At 38.3% G+C, this 24,230-nt stretch overlaps 1 protein-coding gene and 1 pseudogene across 1 annotated transcript; both read left to right on the forward strand.

Annotated features, from left to right (window-relative positions):
- Positions 1-5,592: 5,592 nt before the first annotated feature.
- Positions 5,593-22,986, forward strand: LOC128740315 (uncharacterized). The gene is made up of 9 exons (XM_053835853.1): positions 5,593-5,725; positions 6,686-6,840; positions 9,085-9,249; positions 9,523-10,196; positions 10,255-11,020; positions 11,077-11,584; positions 22,296-22,555; positions 22,620-22,834; positions 22,893-22,986. The coding sequence occupies exons 1-9, from the start codon at positions 5,593-5,595 to the stop codon at positions 22,984-22,986; spliced, it is 2,970 nt and encodes a 989-aa protein (XP_053691828.1).
- On the forward strand, positions 20,573-21,988 carry LOC128743697 (tubulin beta chain-like; annotated as a pseudogene).
- Positions 22,987-24,230: the final 1,244 nt, after the last annotated feature.

The raw sequence follows: 24,230 nt of genomic DNA on the forward strand, positions 1-24,230 counted from the left end.
GATTACCTATATTTTTTAGTCAATTCATTTGTGCAAAGTCAACATTCAATATTTACGTTATTCAGTTATTTACGAATTGACTACGTAAGTAATTAACAATAAATTTTGTATAGTCCTTTAACGTGGTTTTTTGTTCACTATTTTTTAGCCACTGTGCATAAAATAATGCTGTGTAGCGCATCGCAGCAGCGAATCTTTGTTTGATATTCTTTCCCTTGCCGATTTTCATGACTTGAAATTGCATTAAAAGCGACGCAAACACAAGAAGCCTTTTTCGAACCACGTGAAGGTCTGGAACGTTAACGATCACGACAGCAGTCCATATTTGAAGCTCAATATTAATTATTTTCATTGGTGGAAAGAAAGTGGAAACATAATCGCCGTACCCAGCTAGCTGCTACTCCGGACGCTGTGCCTCGACCTGCAGCTTCTGTTACGACGGTGATCCTAGCAACAGCTGTATTGACTGCAGCTCCCGAAACAGAACCTCTATCAAGCTCTATCAACAATTTGCTAACAAACGTGATAAAAATGAGCGAGCTTAGACAGGTGATTCAGTCCGAAATTGTCCTCGGTCGACCGATGCTGTGTATGTTTCCCGGAATGAAGAAAAGCATTAAAAAGCACTTCAGTCCGTTCATGGATATATGTACTACTTAGTTTTAAATATATTACCTATTACAAATTATATTAAATTATATTTAGAACTAGCTGACCCGGCAAACTTCGTATTGCCACAAATTAAACTGTGTTGTACATAAATCGTGAATCTCGAATGGCCTCTGTCACAATCTTGAGCTTTGCAAGTTTCTGGGTGTTTTAATATACAAATCTTCCTCACAGTAAAGTAGAAAACAGCCCCCCATTGCTTAGCTTGATAAAATAAAGCGGATAGCATTTAATTTCGCCTTCATTACAAACCATTTCGCCGAATACCATTTTGCGGAACACCAATTCTCGGTTGACCATAACGCGGAATATAGAGTTTCGCAGAATACCATTTCGCGAAAAACCTTACGCGGGATGTACCATTTCACAGAAAATCTTTTCGTAGAAAGTACCATTTCGCAGGGGTGAGCCAACTGAAGGAAAGTAATAGAGGTCAGTAGATCTAGGAAAATAAACAAACCTAGATAGAGGTGACTCGCGGCCTGTGGCCGTCTCGCGCTAAATCATCTAATGTTACTATTGATAGTTTTTGGCGGTCTTGTTATTGACTAATGTTTTATGAAAGAGTCTAAAATTTCTCGAGTTCGATTAGGTTACGCAAAAATTTCTGTTTAATTTGTATGGGAGTGCTTATCCCCCTACCACAGGGGTGAGGGGTCTCAAACCATCATAAGAAAAATTCCTGCCTCTAAAACCCCTCACATGCCAAATTTGGTTCCATTTGCTTGATTAGTTCTCGAGTTATGAGGATATTTGTATTTCATTTGTATGGGGTCTCAATTCACCACATAAAAAAAATCTATACCTGTAAAAATGGATTTCTGTTTGTCTGTCTGTCCCCAATGTTCCTTATAGAATCGAAAACTACTGAACCGATCGGCGTGAAAATTTGCATATAGGGGTTTTTGGGGCCAGGAAAGGTTCTCATGACCCCTACCCCCACTAAGAGGGGGGGCTCCCATGCAAATGAAACACAAATTTCTGTATAACTCGAGAACTAATCAAGCAAATGGAACAAAATTTTACATGTGAGTGTTTTTGGAGTCAAGAATTTTTTCTATGGTGAATTGAGACCCCTCCCCCACTTTAGTAGGGGGAAGGCTCCTATACAAATGAAATACAAATTTCCCCATAACTCGAAAACTAATTAATCAAATGGAACCATATTTGGCATGTGGGTGTTTTTGGAGGCATGAATTTTTTCTATGATGAATTAGGACCCCTTACCTTTTTAGGAGGGGGGGCTCCCATGCAAATGAAATATAAATTACCTCATAACTCGAGAACTAATCAAGCAAATGGAACCAAATTTGGCATGTTGAGGGTTTTGGAAGCAGGAATTTCCCCCCTCTTAGTGGGGGGAGGGATCTCTAACCATCATAAGAACATTCCCTGGCCCCAAAAACCCCTACATGCAAATTTTCACTCCGATCGGTTTACTAGTTTTCGATTCTATAAGGAACATACGGGCAGACAGAAATCCATTTTTATAGGTATAGATTTGTATGGGAGCCCCTCCTCTTAGTGGGGGTAGGGGTCTCTAACCATCATAAGAACTTTTCCTGGTCCCAAAAACTCCTATTCGCAAATTTTTACGCCGATCGGTTCAGTAGTTTTCAATTCTATAAGGAACATATGGATTAGGACTGCCAAGTGGCCGGTTCTTGGCCGGTCTGACCGGTTTTTCACTTGCAAAGCCGGTGGCCGGTCAATCCGGTAAAAAGACCGGTTTTCCGACATATGAAGCCGGATTTGTTCTTTTAGCCTGATTAGTTAGACTTTCTGATAAATTTATTAGCAATCCTGAGCAATGGATCATTGAAGATAGCCAGTTTTGCAGTGACAATACTTTGCTTCTGGCGGTGGTAATATACATTAAATTGTCCACTAGTGTCAGAAGCAAGTAGTTGTCACTCTAAAACTAGCTATTTTACATAATCGATTCAACGTATGTTGTGGTTGCGACTGTGGTGTCCTGCCGTTTGCTATCTCCACAACTGATTGCTCATCCCATATCCTATTTACGCGAGAAACTGTCATTCGACTCCCACTTTCTCTCTATGCCGGTAACATGCTATCGGCGACTGTCATTAACGCACATTACAAATTCCAGGCAAATCCTCTAATAAGCTGCCACATTTGGATTACGGCTTATGACCATTCATCATATTCAATTTATAAAAAAGGTATATTTTATATCTTAATTTTCATAATTGTTACTTTACAGGAAAACTTTTCGAATATCTCATATAATTGATGATTACATACTGAGTGTCGTTTCTTATAGCAATTCAGCATTGTTCGTTTACGTGCCTCGCTCGTTGCATTTTTCCGATAGCGGTGGTGTTTGAAGATCATTAAACTTGGGCACACATCATAATGACGTGTTTACAAACCAGAACGTATATTGAAGCGTTCTGAACGACGCATTAGATACGTGAAATCGTTACTTAGGAACATTGCGCGCGTGACTACCATTATATGATAATTAGCACCTAACCTTCGGTATCGGTGAACTGATTTCTCATAGTTTTTTTTATATATTTAAAATAGATTTTTTTGGCTGCATAAAGGTTGACGAAGCGTTGATTAAGCGATTGGAAAAGCAGATTGCAAAACTATTTCTCGTTCTAAAACTAGAATTGACATCATTGCGCAAATTGGCTATTTAAAAGCGCAAAAAAGTTTCTATTAAGCTTCATTGCAGCTTCGAAAGCAGCTATTAATTAGCATGAAGCTTGATAAAATCACCAGATTTCGATGTTTAAGAGCTGAAAAAAGGTTTTTATTTCTAAACCTAAACCATAGATCAGCCTCAGGTTGAATAAAATCAGCTATAAAAGCGTTTGATCAGCCTGAAATTGTTACTTGGGTGGTAAACGTGACCAATCGTTATGTTTGTACGATTCCCCTTGTTAAGATATGCCCATTGATATGAACAGTTGTTCTGCTAAGATAGGTGGTAGTTCCCATACATGCATGCATACATACATACATACATACATACAACATGAAAACGCGTCATCTAAGTTTTTGGGCGCTTGAAGAAAAGAAACTTTGCGACAAATTACGCCATTGGGAAATTCTTTTCGGATAAATTTTTAGTATACTTGCGACTACTTGCTGGTGATAACATGTCGGGTAGTAGTAATCGGTGTGCCACTGAAATGAGGCTGGAATAATACGATGGGCTAGACATTAGGACTACTGCCAAAGGCTTGTTCCAGTTAAGTCAATGGGTGTCGCTATATGACAACTGATATTCCCTGATTAATAACCTGATTGACAACTTCCATATGGCATTTTTAAATACTGGGGAAGCGACGCGTATACCTAGCCCTCCAGCACGTGCAAGTGTATTGAATATATCTCTTTGCTCGACATCATTAGCATTAGTGGTAGTGATCATCTGCAAATCCTTATATAAACTACTAATGGTTATTCACCCATGAATTCAATTAATCTTGCATATGACATCACACGCACTATCGATTGGAAACGCTATGCGGCCGTAATCTCACAAAACATCGAATCACGCGAAGAACTTCTTCCGGAGGTTGAATACAATTTTATCACTGGCTTGATCCTCGACGCCGCGACACAAGCTCAGAAGAAACCGGTACCTGGGAACGCTCAATCGACGGTAATCTACCTGGCAGTCTGGTGGCACAAAGAGTGCTCAGAACTGTACGCATCCTTGTCGTAAGAAGACTTTCGGAAATACGGTTCGATAGATCTACTCTGGAAGTACGAGGTACTTGAGAAACAGATGAAGAGCTTGATGAAACTGAAAAAACGATGATATTGGCGCCGGCTTGCGAACGGATTATTGAGAGACTGCGATGAGCACCCGTTGGAACACCGCTAGTCGCATTCGAAATCGTAACAATACGAACAAAGGTGCGAAGTATTCTGATCGATGGATTGTTGATTTCGTCAAGAATCTGGTCCTACCGATTCAATGGCTTCCGTTTTATGTAAACTGCTTCGGACCTACCATTGGACATGTCTTTACTAAAGCTCGTTGCCGTAATTTGGGATCCGCCGCCAATAATTTTTTGAAGATCTCCAACGAAGATTGGCACCAAATCCATTGTATCGCCAAGTTCTGTAACAAAAATAACAGTAATTTCCGTTGCTATTGCCCATAGCTTTGTGTTGGCAAGGGAATGTTGTTGTTTCACATGGTTACCAAAAATGTTTGTTTCGCGTTGCTATAATGACCTGTTGATGAACTAAATAGTGAGATTAATGAGTACTAGTGAAGGGACCATGAGTGACTTTCTCACGTCCCTTCTGGTACCTGGAAAAATCGTTCGCGTGTTGTCTGTATAGTTTGTGGTTCTAGTGAGACGCCTCTAGGTTAAAGTACTACCACAAACTATACAGACACCACGCGTAGAACAAATATCATAAAATCTCAGGTACCAGTTTCATTTGAAGTGAGTGAATCTCGTCCCTCGCATTTCTCACATATTCACATGGCACTCAAAGCTCTCAGAAGCTATCTGTTTCCTTTACTCTGCCAGAAATTTAGATATCTATTCGGCAAGAAAACTCAGTAGCCCGATTACTTGTATTTTTTCCATAAATTCATTTGTATGAACATGAAGTTTACGTCAAGTTGTTTACTGAACGACGAGGTGAGAAATCAGTAATAAATTACATATTTTTTTATTTATATTAATCATCATTTAAAATTCAGCAGTCTAGAAGCGACGTTTCTTTCGAGTGGATCGATCTTCTGCGTGGCTTGCCGGTTATCTGTGGTGTGCGGAAAGCGGAACTCGGTTGCGGTTTTTCAGCCAGCTCGAAGTGTTTTACGAACAGACCTCTTAGTCCTCATGAAGGTATGGAGGTCTGTTGTTTTACGGGATTTCAAGGACCAGTTTTCGGATAGATCATATCAGCGATAAAGTATCGATGTGCAACCTGTTCGTTTTGGATGTCATTCCGATAGCGATCGGCATGCTAGTGGTTGTCGCCGCTGCCCTCATGGTCAATTTCTTCCTGAACAACAACGGTAAGAAGGATAAATCCAACGTCAGCCAGTGTGGTACGAAGAAATTGTCCGCGCACGCTGCTAGATTCCCCAGAAAAACATATGCTCCTACTGGGGCGGAAAGAAAACATTTTCAATGACACTCGCTGGTTTCGGATCGCATCCTGGGCCTGCCGTTCGAGCAGCATATTCATCTGTCGGCGACGATCAACGAAGAGCTGGTGATCCGGGCTTATACGACGGTTTCGTGCGATGATGACCACGGCTACATGGATCTGGTTATCAGGGTGTACAAAAAAGAAGTCCAACCGGAGTTCCCAGAGGAAAGAAAAATGTTCCAGCATCTGGAAAGTTTAGTCAGCGGGGATAAGATAGCGGTTCGAGACCCCATCATAAATCGTATAAAATTGTTTATAAAATTATAATCCAGTTTCATTTCATTGATCAAAATTAATTTTTTTTATTATTCACATATCTCTTGATCTTGATTGATTCTGCGAAAGAACGATAAAAATTGTCTTTATTTTACTAATTTTGCATGAATGAATGCAAATACATTTAATTTAAATTTCTTGTGGAACATGAAAACGCAAATAAGCTACTTAATCTCTAAGTTTTGGATGCTTGAAGAAAAGAAACTGCGCGACAAATTAACGCCTTTGGCGATTTATTTTAAATTTCTAGTATACTTGATTACTTGCTGATGATAACATGTCGGGTAGTAGCAGATAGGCAGATAGTGATGTGTATTGAGGAACATGTTTCGCTCTAGCAGCGGAAAATATGGATACACCCAAACAGCATTAGTTGCATGAAGTTTTGTGGGAAGATCTAAAAGCAAATCTACCAGTTTAATTTTTGAAACCGATTCGAGTGCTAATGGCTAACAAGGTTCTAGGGGCAACCGATAAAAACGTAGCCACATAAAATATCGAATTGCACGAAGAACTTCCTCCGAAGGAAGAATACAACTTTATCACTGGCGTGATCCTCGACGCCGTGACTCAAACCCAGATGGAACCGATACCCGGGAAAACGTTCAAACGCCCACCATTTGGGACAAAAAGTGCTCGGAACTGTACGCGTCCTCGGCGTATGAGGACTCGAAAACACGGTTCGATAAATCTGCCTACGAGGTACTGGAAAAACAGATGATGAGCTTGATGAAAGTAAAAAAACGCGGATATTGGCGCCGGCTCGTAAACGAATTATCGAGAGAAACAGTACTCTTAGCAGCACCGCTACTCGAAAGCGAAATCGTAACAGTACGAAGATGCAGAGTATTCTAACCGATGGATTGTCGATTTCGCCAAGAAGAAATTCCGGACTATGTCCCCGCTTAGAGATCTTTTCGCGGCGCGTAGGAATCTTCGTCGGTTTTACCGATTAGCACGAAATCCATCGTATCGCCAACTTTTGTAATAAAAATCACAGTACTTTCCGTTGCTATTGCCCATAGCTACGGGTTGGCAAGGGAATGTTGTTGTTTTGCATGGTAACTAAAAATGTTTGTTTTGCGTTGCTACAAAACCTATTGATGAACTAACGAGTGAGAAAAATGAGTGCTTGTGAATGGACCGTGAGTGACTTTCTCACGTCCCTTCTGGTACCTGGAAATATCGTTCGCGTGTTGTCTGTATAGTTTGTGGTGTCGCTGTTTTTCTACAGGACTCATTGTGGTAAACATGATGCTAACAATCTGTATCAAGTCTGTGAATCGGGAACTTCATTGTCAAAGTTGCTTATTGTTATTTATCTGTTCTTTATCTGTGCGCTGGTTGGTGCTGTCATCAGTGCGCTCATCGCTGTGTTTTCATGCCAGTGAAATGTTTTAAACGCTAATTTTTTTTCGTCCGGATGAATTGAATCCCTCAACTGAGTCTTTTTGCCCCGATTTTTTCTGAAATTTGAAGCAAGCGAAGTTTACATTACATTACTTGGCAGCCATATTCGAAATTTTAAACTGGTTGTCAAAGTTTGACAATGAGATTCCCCTTTTGCTGAATCTCAGGCACACACACGTATGCAAGTATAATGTAAATACATTATCTGAATATGTATGATGTTTGCCACGCGCACTGCAGCGACACTGGCATTCTATATATATTGATTATACTGTGAAATGGCACTCATTTTTGAGTAAATATTGCTCATTAATGAGCTTCTGCGTTGAACTCATAAAAGGAGTAAGATAAAGAAACTGACTAAAGAACTGACAAAGGCACTCATATTCCATTCGTCGAAACCAAGTGCGCATGAATCTCGATGAAACCTTCTGAATCTTTTGCTCGAAAACTTGCGGAGTATCAGTCGATCAACGCGGCAGAAAATAATGACTGCAAGCAAACGGCAACAAATATCATCGTATCATCACGAAATCGATCCGTGCTGCCTAACGAAAACACCAGGCAATCAAATTTGTATCGTTCAGTTCATAAAATCGCCTAAATGTTGAACTCGAAAAAAATATTGTTCGAACTTTTCCTAGCAACTTTGAACAGAGTCACGCACAACAATCATCGTTGAGCAAATCAGGTTTAATGATGACAGGAGGCCGTGAGTGACTGAGCTCCAGTGTCTTTTCTTTAGTCAGTTTCTTTAGAGTAAGAGTTACTCCAAATAGTGTGTAAAAAATACGCATGCTTTGAGCTGTTCCACTTTTTGTGAAAGCGGGTCAAATTTTTAAAGCGTGTGGGATTTTACTTGCATTCTGTTTGCAAATTCCTTGTATTTATTTCGCGTTTTTGATGCAATTTGCATCAACACGATCAACATTATTTACCCTATAATGTTCATTTAGAACATTACAATTGTGCTGCAGAGATGCCATATTTTCTAAAAAAATGTCTGCAACTGCTCGAAAACCGGAAAAATCGAGCAGTTTTCCGGCTACTCGAATTTTCTGGTTTGAAAATAATCTGCAAAAATCTGCACACTTTTTTAGGAAGTCTGTGAAAGTTTAAAGAGCTTCGAACAAAAATCTGCAACAAAACAATAAAAGTCATAAAAACTGCAAATATCTGCAAATTTATAATGATCTGCAAGACCGTTCCAAAAATCTGCAATTTGCAGACAAATCTGCAAATCTGGTATCCCTGTTGTGCTGTTCGTTTTGGCTCCCAAATGCTGCTTCTGATGCATATCTCTGTACTCTGACAGTCTCTATAGCTGCAGACATTTTTTACGAAAATCTGGATCTGGCACTTTGCCATTATTTTGGTTATTTTACACATTGCACTTCCATATGTTCTGTCAGTGTTGGGTTCGTTTAGTTTGATTTGATTATCGAAAATCCAGAAATATGGGTGATGGAATTTATGATTCCTTATGGAAGGGCGAAATACAAACAAAGGTAAGTAAGTTATAATAAAGCTAAAATATCGTATAGAAGTAAACTTGTTTTTCCTCGCTAGCAAATATATCGCAACTGGCAGAAAACCTATCGGGATGATATTCCTGCAGGTACAACGGCGATTTTGCAGTTATTACTTGATTTAACCGGCTATGAATATCAGCTTACTTCAGAAGATTCTGAGGGAAATATGTTGGATATCGTACGGAAGAAAATTATCAGAGCGGTAAGTTAGTGTTTTGTATACAGTCTCCACAATCATGGGTCACACACCATTATGGATCATTTTAGCTTTATCTACCGATTAATGCGTGAATATTATACTAAGTGATTGATAAAATTGTTACTCATAGGTAGCTCTAATAAATTGATCAATCATTATCTTATATTAAAACGGTAATTAGCAGCTAAAGCTAAAATGACCCACAATTATTGTGTGTGACCCATGATTGTGGACTGACTGCACTTGTTTTCAAATAAGTGTCCTTTAAATTTGCAGAACTTTCAAGAAAAAAACAGTTTTGGGAATACAGTGTTTTTGAATGATTTGAATAAATTCTTGAAACTCATGATAGTTGAAGATCGACAAGAACTTTTGCAGAATAATATTTGGCTCAACAAAACTATCCGATTGCTCATGGCATTCTGTGAGTCGAATGATGACAAGTGCAAAATGGTAGCTGGCTACTTAAGTTCCACGATACTGGTGTTAGTTGCTGTTGTACAACAACATGTGCTTCAGGATCTGGAACGAATTCAATTAGAGGAAGATTCTGAGAAATTACAAGAGGCAGAAAAACGTGAACGATATATTTCAAAAATTGGTAAACTACTGATCAATAACGTTGACGCAGGTTGCAGATATGTCACAACCTTACCATTGATAGCAGAATCGTACTGCGAATTTCTGGAAACACATCCGATGCTAATCGAGCAGGACAGTAGCCTATTGGAAGTGCTAGCAAAGCTTCTACAGCATCAACACTGCAAAATGTACTCCACAATTGCAAACTGTCTCAAAAATTTACTCAATCCCGAAACACTTACATCAGAAATGGAAAAGATAATCGTTAAATTTTTCCTGGAATCCATTGGAAAACGGTTTGTGCAATATATGATGACTTTCAAGTCGTGCGAAAGAGTGGCTATGGAGGTGATTGCAGCTATGCAAAGGTAAACGAACAGGAACAATTTTTCGCCTGCAATTTTATACTTTATTTTCTATTTGTAGACAAAATTGTGGTCGTTCTATCTTCGAGAATGATTTGACCGATAAAGTTCGTCAATATATGTTTAGTGTCGACGAAGTGGTTCGAAGCCATGCAATCGACTTTCACGTCAGCATCTGTTGTACCCCCGATGACGACGATAATAAAAACGGCGAAATTTTGCTCGATATTTTGAAATTATACGAACGATATGAACATTCATCGCTTTCACTAAAGCAGTTAATAACCGATTTATGGAAGTTGGACTTTTTCGATGATTGGGGTTTAGTTTTTAACATGCTTAGCATTGAATGTTCTCGAAATGACAATATATTTATGATAACATCGATAGTACTGGTTATAACCCAGTGCCATACGTTGATGCTGAGCAACCTTCAAGAGGCTCTTGAACCAAAAGCCAAAAAAGTAGATCGTACGCGTCTGCGAAATATGCTAAAAGGTTTTTTAACTGATTATCCCCGAGCTCTGCAGGATTGTATTCCACATAAAAAAGCTTACATTGCTTTACTTCATCCGGCTAACTCGGAATGCCATACATTGTTACAACATTACAATATTACTCACGATGATTACTACGAGGCATTATTTGCAGTACTCTCGACTGTACTGAAAACTGCTACAAATTTTGATATGGTACAAAAAAGCTTGATCACTATACGCGGTTATTGGAATATTGTCATAGATATGGAAGAAATGTGGATTGACATCTTGAACGAACTTGTGAAAGAATTTGTGGACACAAGAACGCGATTTACCAGCAAAAATATTGTAAGTTTTCTATACTTTAGCATTTCGCTTTCGTTATTAATGGTTTATTACTTCAGGGTCAAGACCACGTCCTCACCACTAAATACGTAACAAGCATGGCACGATTGGCCGCTTTGCTTGAACTGGATTACGAACTATATGCACATGCAGCAGTTATAAAGAAAATCGTTTTTAACGACTTTCGTCTACTGGATAAAATGAATTTAAACAGCAACCAGATCAGCATGTTTTACCGCTTGTACAAGTGCATCTTTTATGTCATTGTGAAGGAACTGCCAACCAGCGCGGACAGTGGTTTTTCAGATGCATTCGCTAACCAAAGCTGCAGCGGCCAGCGATTGAAAAAGCGTATGCAGGAACTGTTGCGCGCATTAGTTAAATTGCTCATCAGATTCGATGATACACTTGATACCTGTGTGCACATTTTTACTACCCTGTGCGATATGCTTCTATTGAGCCAGATCGATGTAGTAGAGCTTCATCAGATCGGCCACAGCGTTGAAATGATTACATTGGATAAGATGGCAAAATATCTACTTCATTATTTGTTCTCCAAGCAATATGGTAAGTACACAAGTTACCGCAAAACCATTGAACTTATCATGAGCATAACCTTTTGTTTAAAAAAATAAGAGTCTGTGCCCCAGGACACAAACGCATGCTTGGTGTAGGACTACGAATGTATCACTTATAGGCACAGTCCCTCCCCATGTCGATACTATGAAACTCTCTATGAATTTCGTATAAAGAATTGAAATTTGAACATTGCTACAATTCGATATATCTACAACAATCTATGAATTATACTCTTTAAATATTTTAAATAAAGGGACCCAATTCGCGCTGTGGCTGGGGAGAGTTTTTCAAAAAATGATGTTTTTTTTGTGAGTTTGTGAATTCGGGGTAAGATTAGAGTATTTACACAGTTCAGGGTGTCGATTTCCTGGAAAAACCTGGAAAATCAGGGAATATCAGGGAATTCATTTCCCTTATTAGGGCTGACAAAACCGGAACATTACCGTATTACCTAATTTTGATAGATTCAATGCAAGCTCTGTTTTGATATATTGTCCGTCAAGTGAATGATCATACAATAGTGATATCTGATATGTAGGGTGATTGATCGTGGTTCGGCCTATTCTCACTGTTTCACATAGCACACATGGACTAATGCACATATAACTACAAAATCACAATGTTTTTCGAAAAAAATTTAGAATGTTTAGGAAGAATAACTAAAGACGATTCTATTTCTTAATTTAGAAGAAACTTTAGAGGGCCAGTTGAATTATAATTTGATTTTAAATGACAGTCAAATTATGATCCTGGTTCGGCCTATGTTGATCGTGGTTCGGCCCATCGATGATCTTGGTTCGGCCTATTCCAATAAAAAGTTTCTGAAACGAATGTTTTTATATATTAACCAATTATAAATGGTATAAGCTTACTTTTGGTGCCTAATATAGTATCTCACTTCAATTTGTCTACCTAGCGTTGTTAAATGAGCTTGTACATGGTCAATATTCTAACTATTTCGGGTTATATAAATTTAGATAATTTTTTACTTTCTTCGGAAGCATTACAAATAGTACAGATGTATTTTTGGGTAAATATAGTATCTTTTTTCACTTTATCTACCTAGCAGTGTTAAATAAGTTAACTTTCTCCTCCCAGTTGACCTCAAGGTACAACACTAATTCAACAAGCCAGGCGTCGCATGTTATAATTTCGACTGGAAGAGGCTGTAAGACTCAATAGGATCGAAGCACTAGTCTCGCAATTTTCCTGTATTTTAACAGGTGCCTTCGAAGAAAGACAGAATTTACATTTAATTTCAGCATGTTTTCAAATAGATCAGTGAAAATAGCTGCTTTTGAAATCACAACTGTGTTAACAAATAACCGGTCATACACCGACGTTAGTCGTTGGTTTTTGCCCTAATTCAGGGACAACAAATAATCCTAAATTCCTATCGTTAAAAGAATAGAAATTGGCGAACCGAAATACTTTTGAAAAATTCAAAAGGTAAAGCATACTTTTATTAAAAATTATTTACGAGCGTCTTAGTAGAACTCACGAAATATCGCGAACTAATTGGAAATGAATTCTTTTTAGTTCTACTATAATTTCTGCAGAAATTTGCCACGCTGATGAAGGTTGCAAGTCGTAACCGAAAAACGCGCATGAAAGTCAAATTATAGTAGAACTAAAAGGAATTCATTTCCAACTAGTTCGTAATACTATACTTTTATTGATTTTTCGGTAGAGTACCCACAATCATGAATTTTTTACCAGATAGTATTTTTCTGGATTGATGAGTAAATTTGCTTACATTAGCATAAAAAATATTTATTTTTCAATACTTGGCTCAAGAGCTATGAATTTTTAAAATAGGGGGTGTACATGAAAATCGAGAAATTTCCATTTGAGTTTTCTAGGAAAACACGATACCATGAATTTTTTAAATATTGTTTCATGCACAAGCCCTGAAGTCGTGTACAAGGCTGCATAAAATTCTAAAACATTACAATCCAGTTTGTACGCTTCTTTGGAAAAAAATACCCTCATATTTATTGTTAAGAAAAACTCAATTTTAGGATGCTAATAATTTTGTTTCTGAAATGCATGAAATAATAAAATATGGCATAAAACACAACATTTAGATTTAACACAAGTGGTACGTACAGCCAGAAATTGGTTAAAACGTGGGCGAAGCGCGGCGCCACTAGCGGCGAATCAGTGAAGCTGATAGGCCGAACCACGATCATTTGTAAGCCGAACTAAGATCAAAAAATTAAAATCGTATTTTCTCAATAAGTCGTAATCTCGCTTTTTGTTTGGAATAAAACGATCCAATAATGGAAGAATATAGTTGAATCTATATTTTAAAATTGTTTTCAACCAATACTTCACAGACTAAAACACTTTCTAGGCGTTTAAAAAGAGAGCTTTGATGACAACATTAGAAGCCGCTTTTACATATGTTATAAAGTTAATTATTTGAGCTAGTTACATTAATTTTTATGGCAAATAAATGAAGGCAATGCATAGGAAAATATTATAAGCTGCTTATAAAATTATTTTACCTTTAAATCTGTAAATATTTAATGAATTATCGATGATTATGCCAATGGGCCGAACCAGGATCAGTTTTTGCATAGGCCGAACCACGATCAATAACCCTATAGATCGCAGCATCTTCCAGCGCTTTGCATATTTAACATTCAATAAACAACACACAGCTAGGGTTATTGATCGTGGTTCGGCCTATGCAAAAACTGATCCTGGTTCGGCCCATTGGCATAATCATCGATAATTCATTAAATATTTACAGATTTAAAGGTAAAATAATTTTATAAGCAGCTTATAATATTTTCCTATGCATTGCCTTCATTTATTTGCCATAAAAATTAATGTAACTAGCTCAAATAATTAACTTTATAACATATGTAAAAGCGGCTTCTAATGTTGTCATCAAAGCTCTCTTTTTAAACGCCTAGAAAGTGTTTTAGTCTGTGAAGTATTGGTTGAAAACAATTTTAAAATATAGATTCAACTATATTCTTCCATTATTGGATCGTTTTATTCCAAACAAAAAGCGAGATTACGACTTATTGAGAAAATACGATTTTAATTTTTTGATCTTAGTTCGGCTTACAAATGATCGTGGTTCGGCCTATCAGCTTCACTGATTCGCCGCTAGTGGCGCCGCGCTTCGCCCACGTTTTAACCAATTTCTGGCTGTACGTACCACTTGTGTTAAATCTAAATGTTGTGTTTTATGCCATATTTTATTATTTCATGCATTTCAGAAACAAAATTATTAGCATCCTAAAATTGAGTTTTTCTTAACAATAAATATGAGGGTATTTTTTTCCAAAGAAGCGTACAAACTGGATTGTAATGTTTCAGAATTTTATGCAGCCTTGTACACGACTTCAGGGCTTGTGCATGAAACAATATTTAAAAAATTCATGGTATCGTGTTTTCCTAGAAAACTCAAATGGAAATTTCTCGATTTTCATGTACACCCCCTATTTTAAAAATTCATAGCTCTTGAGCCAAGTATTGAAAAATAAATATTTTTTATGCTAATGTAAGCAAATTTACTCATCAATCCAGAAAAATACTATCTGGTAAAAAATTCATGATTGTGGGTACTCTACCGAAAAATCAATAAAAGTATAGTATTACGAACTAGTTGGAAATGAATTCCTTTTAGTTCTACTATAATTTGACTTTCATGCGCGTTTTTCGGTTACGACTTGCAACCTTCATCAGCGTGGCAAATTTCTGCAGAAATTATAGTAGAACTAAAAAGAATTCATTTCCAATTAGTTCGCGATATTTCGTGAGTTCTACTAAGACGCTCGTAAATAATTTTTAATAAAAGTATGCTTTACCTTTTGAATTTTTCAAAAGTATTTCGGTTCGCCAATTTCTATTCTTTTAACGATAGGAATTTAGGATTATTTGTTGTCCCTGAATTAGGGCAAAAACCAACGACTAACGTCGGTGTATGACCGGTTATTTGTTAACACAGTTGTGATTTCAAAAGCAGCTATTTTCACTGATCTATTTGAAAACATGCTGAAATTAAATGTAAATTCTGTCTTTCTTCGAAGGCACCTGTTAAAATACAGGAAAATTGCGAGACTAGTGCTTCGATCCTATTGAGTCTTACAGCCTCTTCCAGTCGAAATTATAACATGCGACGCCTGGCTTGTTGAATTAGTGTTGTACCTTGAGGTCAACTGGGAGGAGAAAGTTAACTTATTTAACACTGCTAGGTAGATAAAGTGAAAAAAGATACTATATTTACCCAAAAATACATCTGTACTATTTGTAATGCTTCCGAAGAAAGTAAAAAATTATCTAAATTTATATAACCCGAAATAGTTAGAATATTGACCATGTACAAGCTCATTTAACACTGCTAGGTAGACAAATTGAAGTGAGATACTATATTAGGCACCAAAAGTAAGCTTATACCATTTATAATTGGTTAATATATAAAAACATTCGTTTCAGAAACTTTTTATTGGAATAGGCCGAACCAAGATCATCGATGGGCCGAACCACGATCAACATAGGCCGAACCAGGATCATAATTTGACTGTCATTTAAAATCAAATTATAATTCAACTGGCCCTCTAAAGTTTCTTCTAAATTAAGAAATAGAATCGTCTTTAGTTATTCTTCCTAAACATTCTAAATTTTTTTCGAAAAACATTGTGATTTTGTAGTTATATGTGCATTAGTCCATGTGTGCTATGTGAAACAGTGAGAATAGGCCGAACCACGATCAATCACCCTACATGTTAATTAACGAACAAGACTTGCGCAATTGACGGAAAAAGTTAGCACACACAAAATGTACCCAGCTGAATGTGATCCTGAAATTTACGAGTATTTAGAGCTTACCTACTTTTTCGGCCATAATCCACGCTTGCAGATCTTGGGCTGCCAGTCTTCAATCGTCCCTAACATTCGCTACCCTAGCATCCTCGTCAACAGCGCTCATCCAACGTGCACACGGTCTGCCTCGAAGTCAGCGGCCTCTGTCGAGTTCTTTGCTGAATATTGTATTTGCTGGTCTCTAATTCGGCATTCTTGCTACGTGGTCAGTCCGCTGACATCCTTCACAAAATCCACATCTTTGTATACTTGCTAAATCTCGTGATTCATGCACCTGCACCACACTCCTTCTTCTAATATGGCACCATAAATTGATCACAGAATCTTACGGTCAAAGACGGTCTTCCAACGTCCACGCTTCGTGGCCGTAGAGTACCACCGAGAGAATGAGTATCTTATAGAGCGTAAGTTTATTTCAGAGTTGCAGGCTACGGAACCTCAACTGGCTACGTAATCACAATCACAGTTTCAACACCCGAAGGGTTACCACGCTTTCTACCAACCACCATATACTTGATCTTGGCAAAGTTTATGATAAGCCCTATCCTCGTAGCTTCTCCTTAAGATGCGTGTACGCCTCTTCGCCAGTGCTACGGTTACCACTGATGAGATCGGTGTCATCCGCAAAGCCTATAGGGGGGCATCCATAAAGTACGTCACGCATATAGGGGGGAGGGGGGGTTGACCTAATCGTGACGATTTGTGACGTAGGGGGGAGGGGGGGTATGAAGTTATGTGACGTCACATGAAAAAAAAATCAAATGGAAAATTTATTCGGGAAATTATAATTTAGCCTTCATTTGAAGATACAACTATTGAAGGCTTCTATAAAATTAACGTACTGATAGATTTTAAAACAAATAGTTAAATTTTTTGAATGAACACTTTTTTGAACATATATGTGTGAACAGGACTCATTTATTCTATGGAGTATGAACTCTCCATTAAGGCTTTACAGAATATGCAGTACACCGCTGAAGAGCTGCTTGAGTACCGTCCTGCCTAAAAGATTTTTGCAACCGCAAATAGCAGTCGCGCAAACTCCTGAAGGGTTACGGGATGCTACCAGAGACCCACGGCAATGTTTTCCCTTGATATTCGAGCTGAACTCAATCGATGAACAAAAACTCATACCGAACTTCCACGGCTGCTTTTAAGGTTTTTCGGTATAATTTATACTGCCCCTCACTCAAAAGCTCTCTGAAGGATAGGGTTTAAGCCACTTGCGGATTAAATTTCGCATCTAAGGTAGTGTTGAATGATTACACGATTGAAGAAATACACAAAATGACAAAGTCCCTCAGAAAAGTTATTCCAAGGCGTGTTGCTGCAAGACGTCAGCTGAAAGTCCTGATTCTTTCAACTAGATCAGACGAATTTGAGTGGATGAATGTAAAGGGCGTAGATATGCGCTAAACATTAATCGACGGCACATCAGCGACTTCTGAAGCATATCCAATTGCAGCAATTGAAGATCATCTTCAAAATTCGTGAATCGATGACTTATAAGCTCGAAAATTTTCCTTTTTTTATTTGCTGAAATTCATTTGATAGCTTTAAATAAAAAGGTTGGAATGAATATTTAATTTTTTTGTTGTGAAGGGGGGGGGGGGGGATTGCCGTGACGTGACGTACTTTCTCAGGGGGGGGGGGGGTCACGAATGTGTGACGAAATGTGACAAGGGGGGGAGGGGGGTTTGATCTTGGTCAAAATTTGCGTGACGTACTAAATGGATGTCGCCTAGGAGCATGCGAGATTTCGTGGTACCGCCTCTCTGCACGCCTGCCTGCCCTTCGACTAGCACCTTCCAATGTTGAATAGCAAATTGATCGACCGTCACCTTGGTTCAAACGATCTATTTTTTTCCTGGTGGGTACATTTTCCACTGCGATCAGTTATTTGATCTACTGTGGCATCAAACCATCTAACGTCGCAAACGAATTCGATGTCTCACCCGCTATACTGGCACTTGATTTTGAACCATCAAGAGTAGCACGTACCAGCCCAATCAGTTTGGTTTGAAAATCATGTTCAAGCATAACCTGTCACAGCTCATTTAATTTAACTGAACCGTACGCCGCCTTAAAGTCTATAAACAAATGGCAAGTCTGCAGGCAATTTCCGAAATTTATCTAGGATTTGTCGCAATGTGAACATTTGGTCCGCCGTGGAGCATCCCTCTCAAAAATCGCACTTTCAACCAAATAAATGTTTTATCGTAAACCCAGTGGAGAAGAAAAGATGTCAATTACTGTGTATTTACGTTGGGAAAGAATTTTGTATGCAGAATTGAGGAGAGGAATGCCTCGATAACTGCTACATTCGAGTCGATGACCCTTTTTGTAAATAGGGCATATTAGACCTTTTAACCCGTTCATAAGTAGCTCCTCCTCAGTTCATACTTTTAACCTGTTAGATTGCACAACACAGCCGTTCGCTGCCAACCTTTAAAAGCTCGGCGGGGATGCCATCCTTTCCAGCTGCTTTGCCGTTTTTCAGCTCTAACTGCTTTTTAAACTCTTTCAAAGTTGGTGGTTCCACAGCTTGTCCATCATTCTCAATCGTTATCCGGTTTCTGTTGACAACTCCAACTTGTTCATCATTCAACAGTTCATCGAAATGTTATTTCCAATGCCTGGCCACTTAGTCAGGCTGTCCTCCTTGTCGTTGCACAAAACAGGAATTGGCACGGTTCGGTTCCCGATCAAGGGACCGGTTTTAAAGAAGCTTCTCGTATCGTGTCTCTTGAAGCAATTCTGTACCTTTTGTATGACCTGTTGGGACAACGCAATTTTATCACTTTTTCTGGCGTACTTTTCAAGCTGAGACATCTAATTTCTCTAGTTTTAATCGCGTGAAGAATCTTCGACTATTTGGGACGGGGAGATTCTGCCACTTTTATTCTAAAAAACACGTTAAAACTTTGATGAAGTCTTTGCTAACCAATCACGAAGCAAGGACTTCCAGTTGGACAATGTTTCATTATTTTCAATTTTTCAATAGTGCAACCTGATAAATCATCGCGTAGGAGATTTTTCGATCGATTGGTGCAAAAATATTGGAAATCAATCAGGAAAGTTATTTGCATTCAAAATCTGACCACATTTCAAGATAGATTTTTTGGAATGACCACCTGTACCAACCACCATCCATAAATACGTAGTCCCACTTGAAAACTATTGACAAATTTGTTTGGCACATAAAACCAGGCCTATTTTATATCTTTTATTCAGTTTACAGTAAGAAAAGAGCGAAGACCTTACACCTTCAAGTTTACTGTTGAAAAAAACTATTTCTGAAACCGTTTGTTTTCCAACTTTCCTAAGCACTATACATACCCTAGTATCCGTTGATGTACGGCTTCTGTTTAAAGAACCACGATTGAATTCAACAATTATTTAAGAACATTGTAATATGCGCCGATTTCAGAATGGAAAATCAGCTCTGGTATCGTTACCAGCTATGTCAAAGGGATTTGTTTCGATATCGAGGTTGTTTTATAACGAGGCTGTCTTATATCGAGGTATCCCTGTAATGTGAATTTCTAGTATGTAGTGTGGGGCAAACTTGCAATCGTACCCCCCGTTCGTTTGACCGTTTTTCATCTGAACACTTTTTAATTTGCACCCCGTTGGTTTGCAAGACGTGCAAATTAAAAATGGTTCAAACGTCATACTCAATATGACATCATTTGCTTATGCAGACAATGCGCATAAACGCGATTTGTTTGTATTGATCTAGCGTGTTTAATCTGTTTCACATTGCGTCTTTCCCAACGATTATGATAGAAATCCGATCGAAGAATGAATATTCGCTGCTTGCAACTGCGAACTGAATCGAACCACCAAAACAATAACAAAGAGCAGGGCAGCCAGTTCACACAAGGTCCAGCATATTTAGGGTTACCAGTTGTTCAAATTAAAAACTAACCCCGTTAGTTTGCATGAGGAATCGTTCAAACGAACGGGGGTCCACTGTATGTCAAGAAAATTCATTTCCGTGGCGATTAGTAAGAGAACCGAAAATTTTCACATAGTTTTTCACCGCCGACGGACACGAACGCATTTTTAGTTTTGTCCTCATTTGAAGAACTTGGGTAAAAAATACCGGAAACATACAGAAAACGACAGAAGATGCGTGAAATAGTTCATTTTCAAGCCGGCCAATGTGGCAATCAGATTGGTGCCAAATTCTGGGAGGTTATATCGGACGAACATGGAATCGACGCGACCGGTGCCTATTGCGAGGATAGCGATTTACAGCTTGAACGTATAAACGTTTACTATAACGAACCTACCGGCGGAAAATACGTTCCACGAGCGGTTCTAGTCGATTTAGAACCTGGTACCATGGACTCGATAAGAGCAGGTCCATTCGGACAATTGTTTCGACCGGACAATTTTGTTTTTGGGCAGTCAGGAGCCGGTAACAATTGGGCCAAAGGACATTACACAGAGGGTGCTGAGCTGGTAGATTCTGTCCTTGATGTAGTTCGCAAAGAATCAGAAGGTTGCGATTGCCTGCAAGGTTTTCAACTTACCCACTCGCTCGGGGGCGGTACTGGCTCAGGTAAAAACTTAAATTAAAATCAAGCAAATACATAAACTGCTGTACTTACTTACTTACTAAACTGCTGTAAAAACCGCGAATTCCAACTTCACTTAATTCCAGGAATGGAAACATTACTAATTTCCAAGATTCGAGAGGAATATCCCGATCGCATTATAAACACGTTCTCCATTGTTCCTTCTCCTAAGGTATCGGACACCGTGGTTGAGCCGTACAATGCCACATTGAGCGTACACCAGCTAGTGGAGAACACCGACGAATCGTACTGCATCGTACTCTGTACGACATATGTTTTCGAACGCTTAAGCTTACCACACCAACGTATGGTGATCTAAACCGTCTGGTTTCAGCGGCGTTACCACGTGTCTGCGTTTTCCTGGTCAATTAAACGCAGATCTACGCGAACTAGCAGTAAACATGGTTCCTTTTCCTCGTATACATTTCTTCATGACCGGTTTCACACCCTTGACCTCGCGAGAATCGCAACAGTATCGTGCACTCACTGTACCTGAGCTAACCCAGCAAATGTTCGATTCTGAAAATATGATGGCTGCTTGTGACCCTCGTCATGGCCGATATCTTACCGTCGCGACGATTTTCCGAGGACGCAGGAGGTCCGAGGAGGTTGATGAACAAATGCCAAATGCGCAGAGCAAAAACAGCAGTTACTTTGTAGAATGGATACCAAACAATGCCAAAACGGCGGTTTGTGATATTCCACCGCATGGTCTGAAGATGTCGTCCACATTCATCGGAAATTCGACGGCGATCCAAGAGATTTTCAAAATAATTGCCGAACCGCCATGTTCCGTAGGAAAGCTTTCCTGAACTGGTATACGGGCGAAGGTATTGATGAGATGGAATTCACGGAAGCGGAGAGTAACACGAACGATTTGGTTTCCGAATACCAGCAATACCAAGAAGCAACCGCAGACGAAGAGGGAGAGTTTGACGAGGAAGAAGAGGGCGGCGAAGACTGAAACAGCTGAAATTGTCCGTTTCTATTTGCTTGCTGTAATATGAGTTTTAAATAATTGTTTTGTTATGTCCAGAAATGAAATTTAGTTCTCGCGACTTTTGTATTACGTCGATTTAGTCCAATAAATAGAAAATAGAGTTAGAGAAAAAGGTGTCGTGTGGCTTACAAGCTTCCAAGAACCGATTTCTCGAGATATTCACCTTTATTATTATTGAATCCTTCGGGTCATCTCAAAATCCTTTAACCATGCTTAGCATCATTTTTTACAATTCCAGCTGCTAATTTTTAATTATTTCTTACGTTTTTAGATTGGCAGGAGGACCCAGTTACCAAGCAGAAACTGATTATGAACAACTATATAAATCTGTATACTCGTCACAAATCGTTGCCTCGCATCACGGATACACATTACATCGTAGCGAACTTTGCAGTTGATACACCTCTGGAAGAACAGTTAAAACAACTCATGAAGGTTTTGCATAAAATCGACCCGGTCCAGTTCGCTGAAGTGATTTGTTTGGCCGTCTTCCAATTACTGCTCTCATATCGTTCGGAAACCAGTGTTAAGGTTTGTAAAAATTATTTATCCCTATTAATATTTTTTTTACGTATTTGAGGTAATTCATTTTTAGCAATTTTTCAAAAAACTGCAATCGTTTTTCCTAACCGAATTACCTGTCGACAATAAGGAGGATTGTTCGAGTTTGATAGCCAATGTAGTGGAAAAAATATTAAACCACATGATGAATGTCATGAGTAACGAGGACAACAAAGCAACGGCCATACGTATGCTTAAGCTGTTGGAGCCTCTACTACCACATGTTCCAATGGAAGATCGCTTGTCATTGTATGTAACATAACAACAACTAGATAATCTCAATGTTATATCAATCGTTTATTTGCAGAGAACATTTGCTGCTGCTACACCCGGATTTTGAGCACTTTGCCGAACAAGACCGCAAAGCTGTGAAACGATTTGTTAGACATTTGAAGAAATGATTCTGATTTGTCCAATTTTTGCAATGTTAAGTTTACTTAGTAGGTAAGATTTTTCGAACTACATATATTTTGTTATATTTTATCAGATACAAGACTACCAATGTCTTCTAATTCCGACGTTCTTTATAACTTTATAATAAATCTCTTAGGTCTCCAACCTATATATTAAACTTACTAGACATTTCTTATTTCTTAATTAATTATTACATCAACAGACTTACATGGTCCAATGATGGTCTCACTTCTTAGAACTGGTGATCAAGTGTGTAAATGATAATAAGTTAATATAAATATAAACAAAAACGGGTAAACAAATTAATTGAACCGGCTGAAGAAGCAGTTCAATCGCTCAGGTAGGGTTTGGAGCACAGGTGAAAAATTTAGCCTTACGACTCGGATTCCAACAACTTGCGTTGAATCAGATACCTATACCATAAAATTGATTGCCTTGTAGCTCCAATCTTGTCTCAAAAATATTCCTGGTCCTCCATAATTATCGTTTCTTGAATTTGAAAATTTGTGGTGTCGTGATATGTTGTACTTACTCGTTTTTTCTAGTTATTTAGTGCATGTTTCTGATAATAAACCTGCAATCTTTGTAATTCGTTTTTGTTTTTCAGTAAGCTTTGTATGTTCAGTTGTATAAAGTTGAAATTATCCATTAAAAGAAAGAAGAAAAGTAAGAATTATAGTATTAGAGTAGTTGATCCAATAGTTGTGGTAGTACCAATAGTTGCGCTACTATTAATTATTAATGCATATTTTCGTCACCGTAGCATTTTAGATAAAACAATTACATTCATTATATAAAACAGGCTTTTAGAAGTATTGGTAGTTAGACTACACCATTTAAAATTAAAGCATTATTTGCTAAAATGCCAATTTTCCAAAATCTAACGCACAGTTGGAGCGCACAACTATAGGCGCTCATCTATAGTTTTGCTACGATGTTTTTCACTTAGCAACCTAGCAATGTATATGGAATAACACAATTAAAGGAACATCAAACTTAATTAAGGAAACATTAGCGCAACTGTTGGTACAATATAATTGAATCGTAAAATTCATTTTTTCTTTATAAAACTTCTCGTACAACGAAAGCAATTGTCTTGCCTTGTGACAAATGCCTTGTATTTGATAAATTTATAGGTATCCCACAAGCATTAATTGAAGCATATACCTCAATAAACAAGCAAAATGAAGTTATTTTGTGCTTAGTGGCGCAACTAATGGATCATCTACCC

The sequence above is a fragment of the Sabethes cyaneus genome, chromosome 3 (assembly GCF_943734655.1).
Source record: "Sabethes cyaneus chromosome 3, idSabCyanKW18_F2, whole genome shotgun sequence".
NCBI classification, from domain to species: domain Eukaryota; kingdom Metazoa; phylum Arthropoda; class Insecta; order Diptera; family Culicidae; genus Sabethes; species Sabethes cyaneus.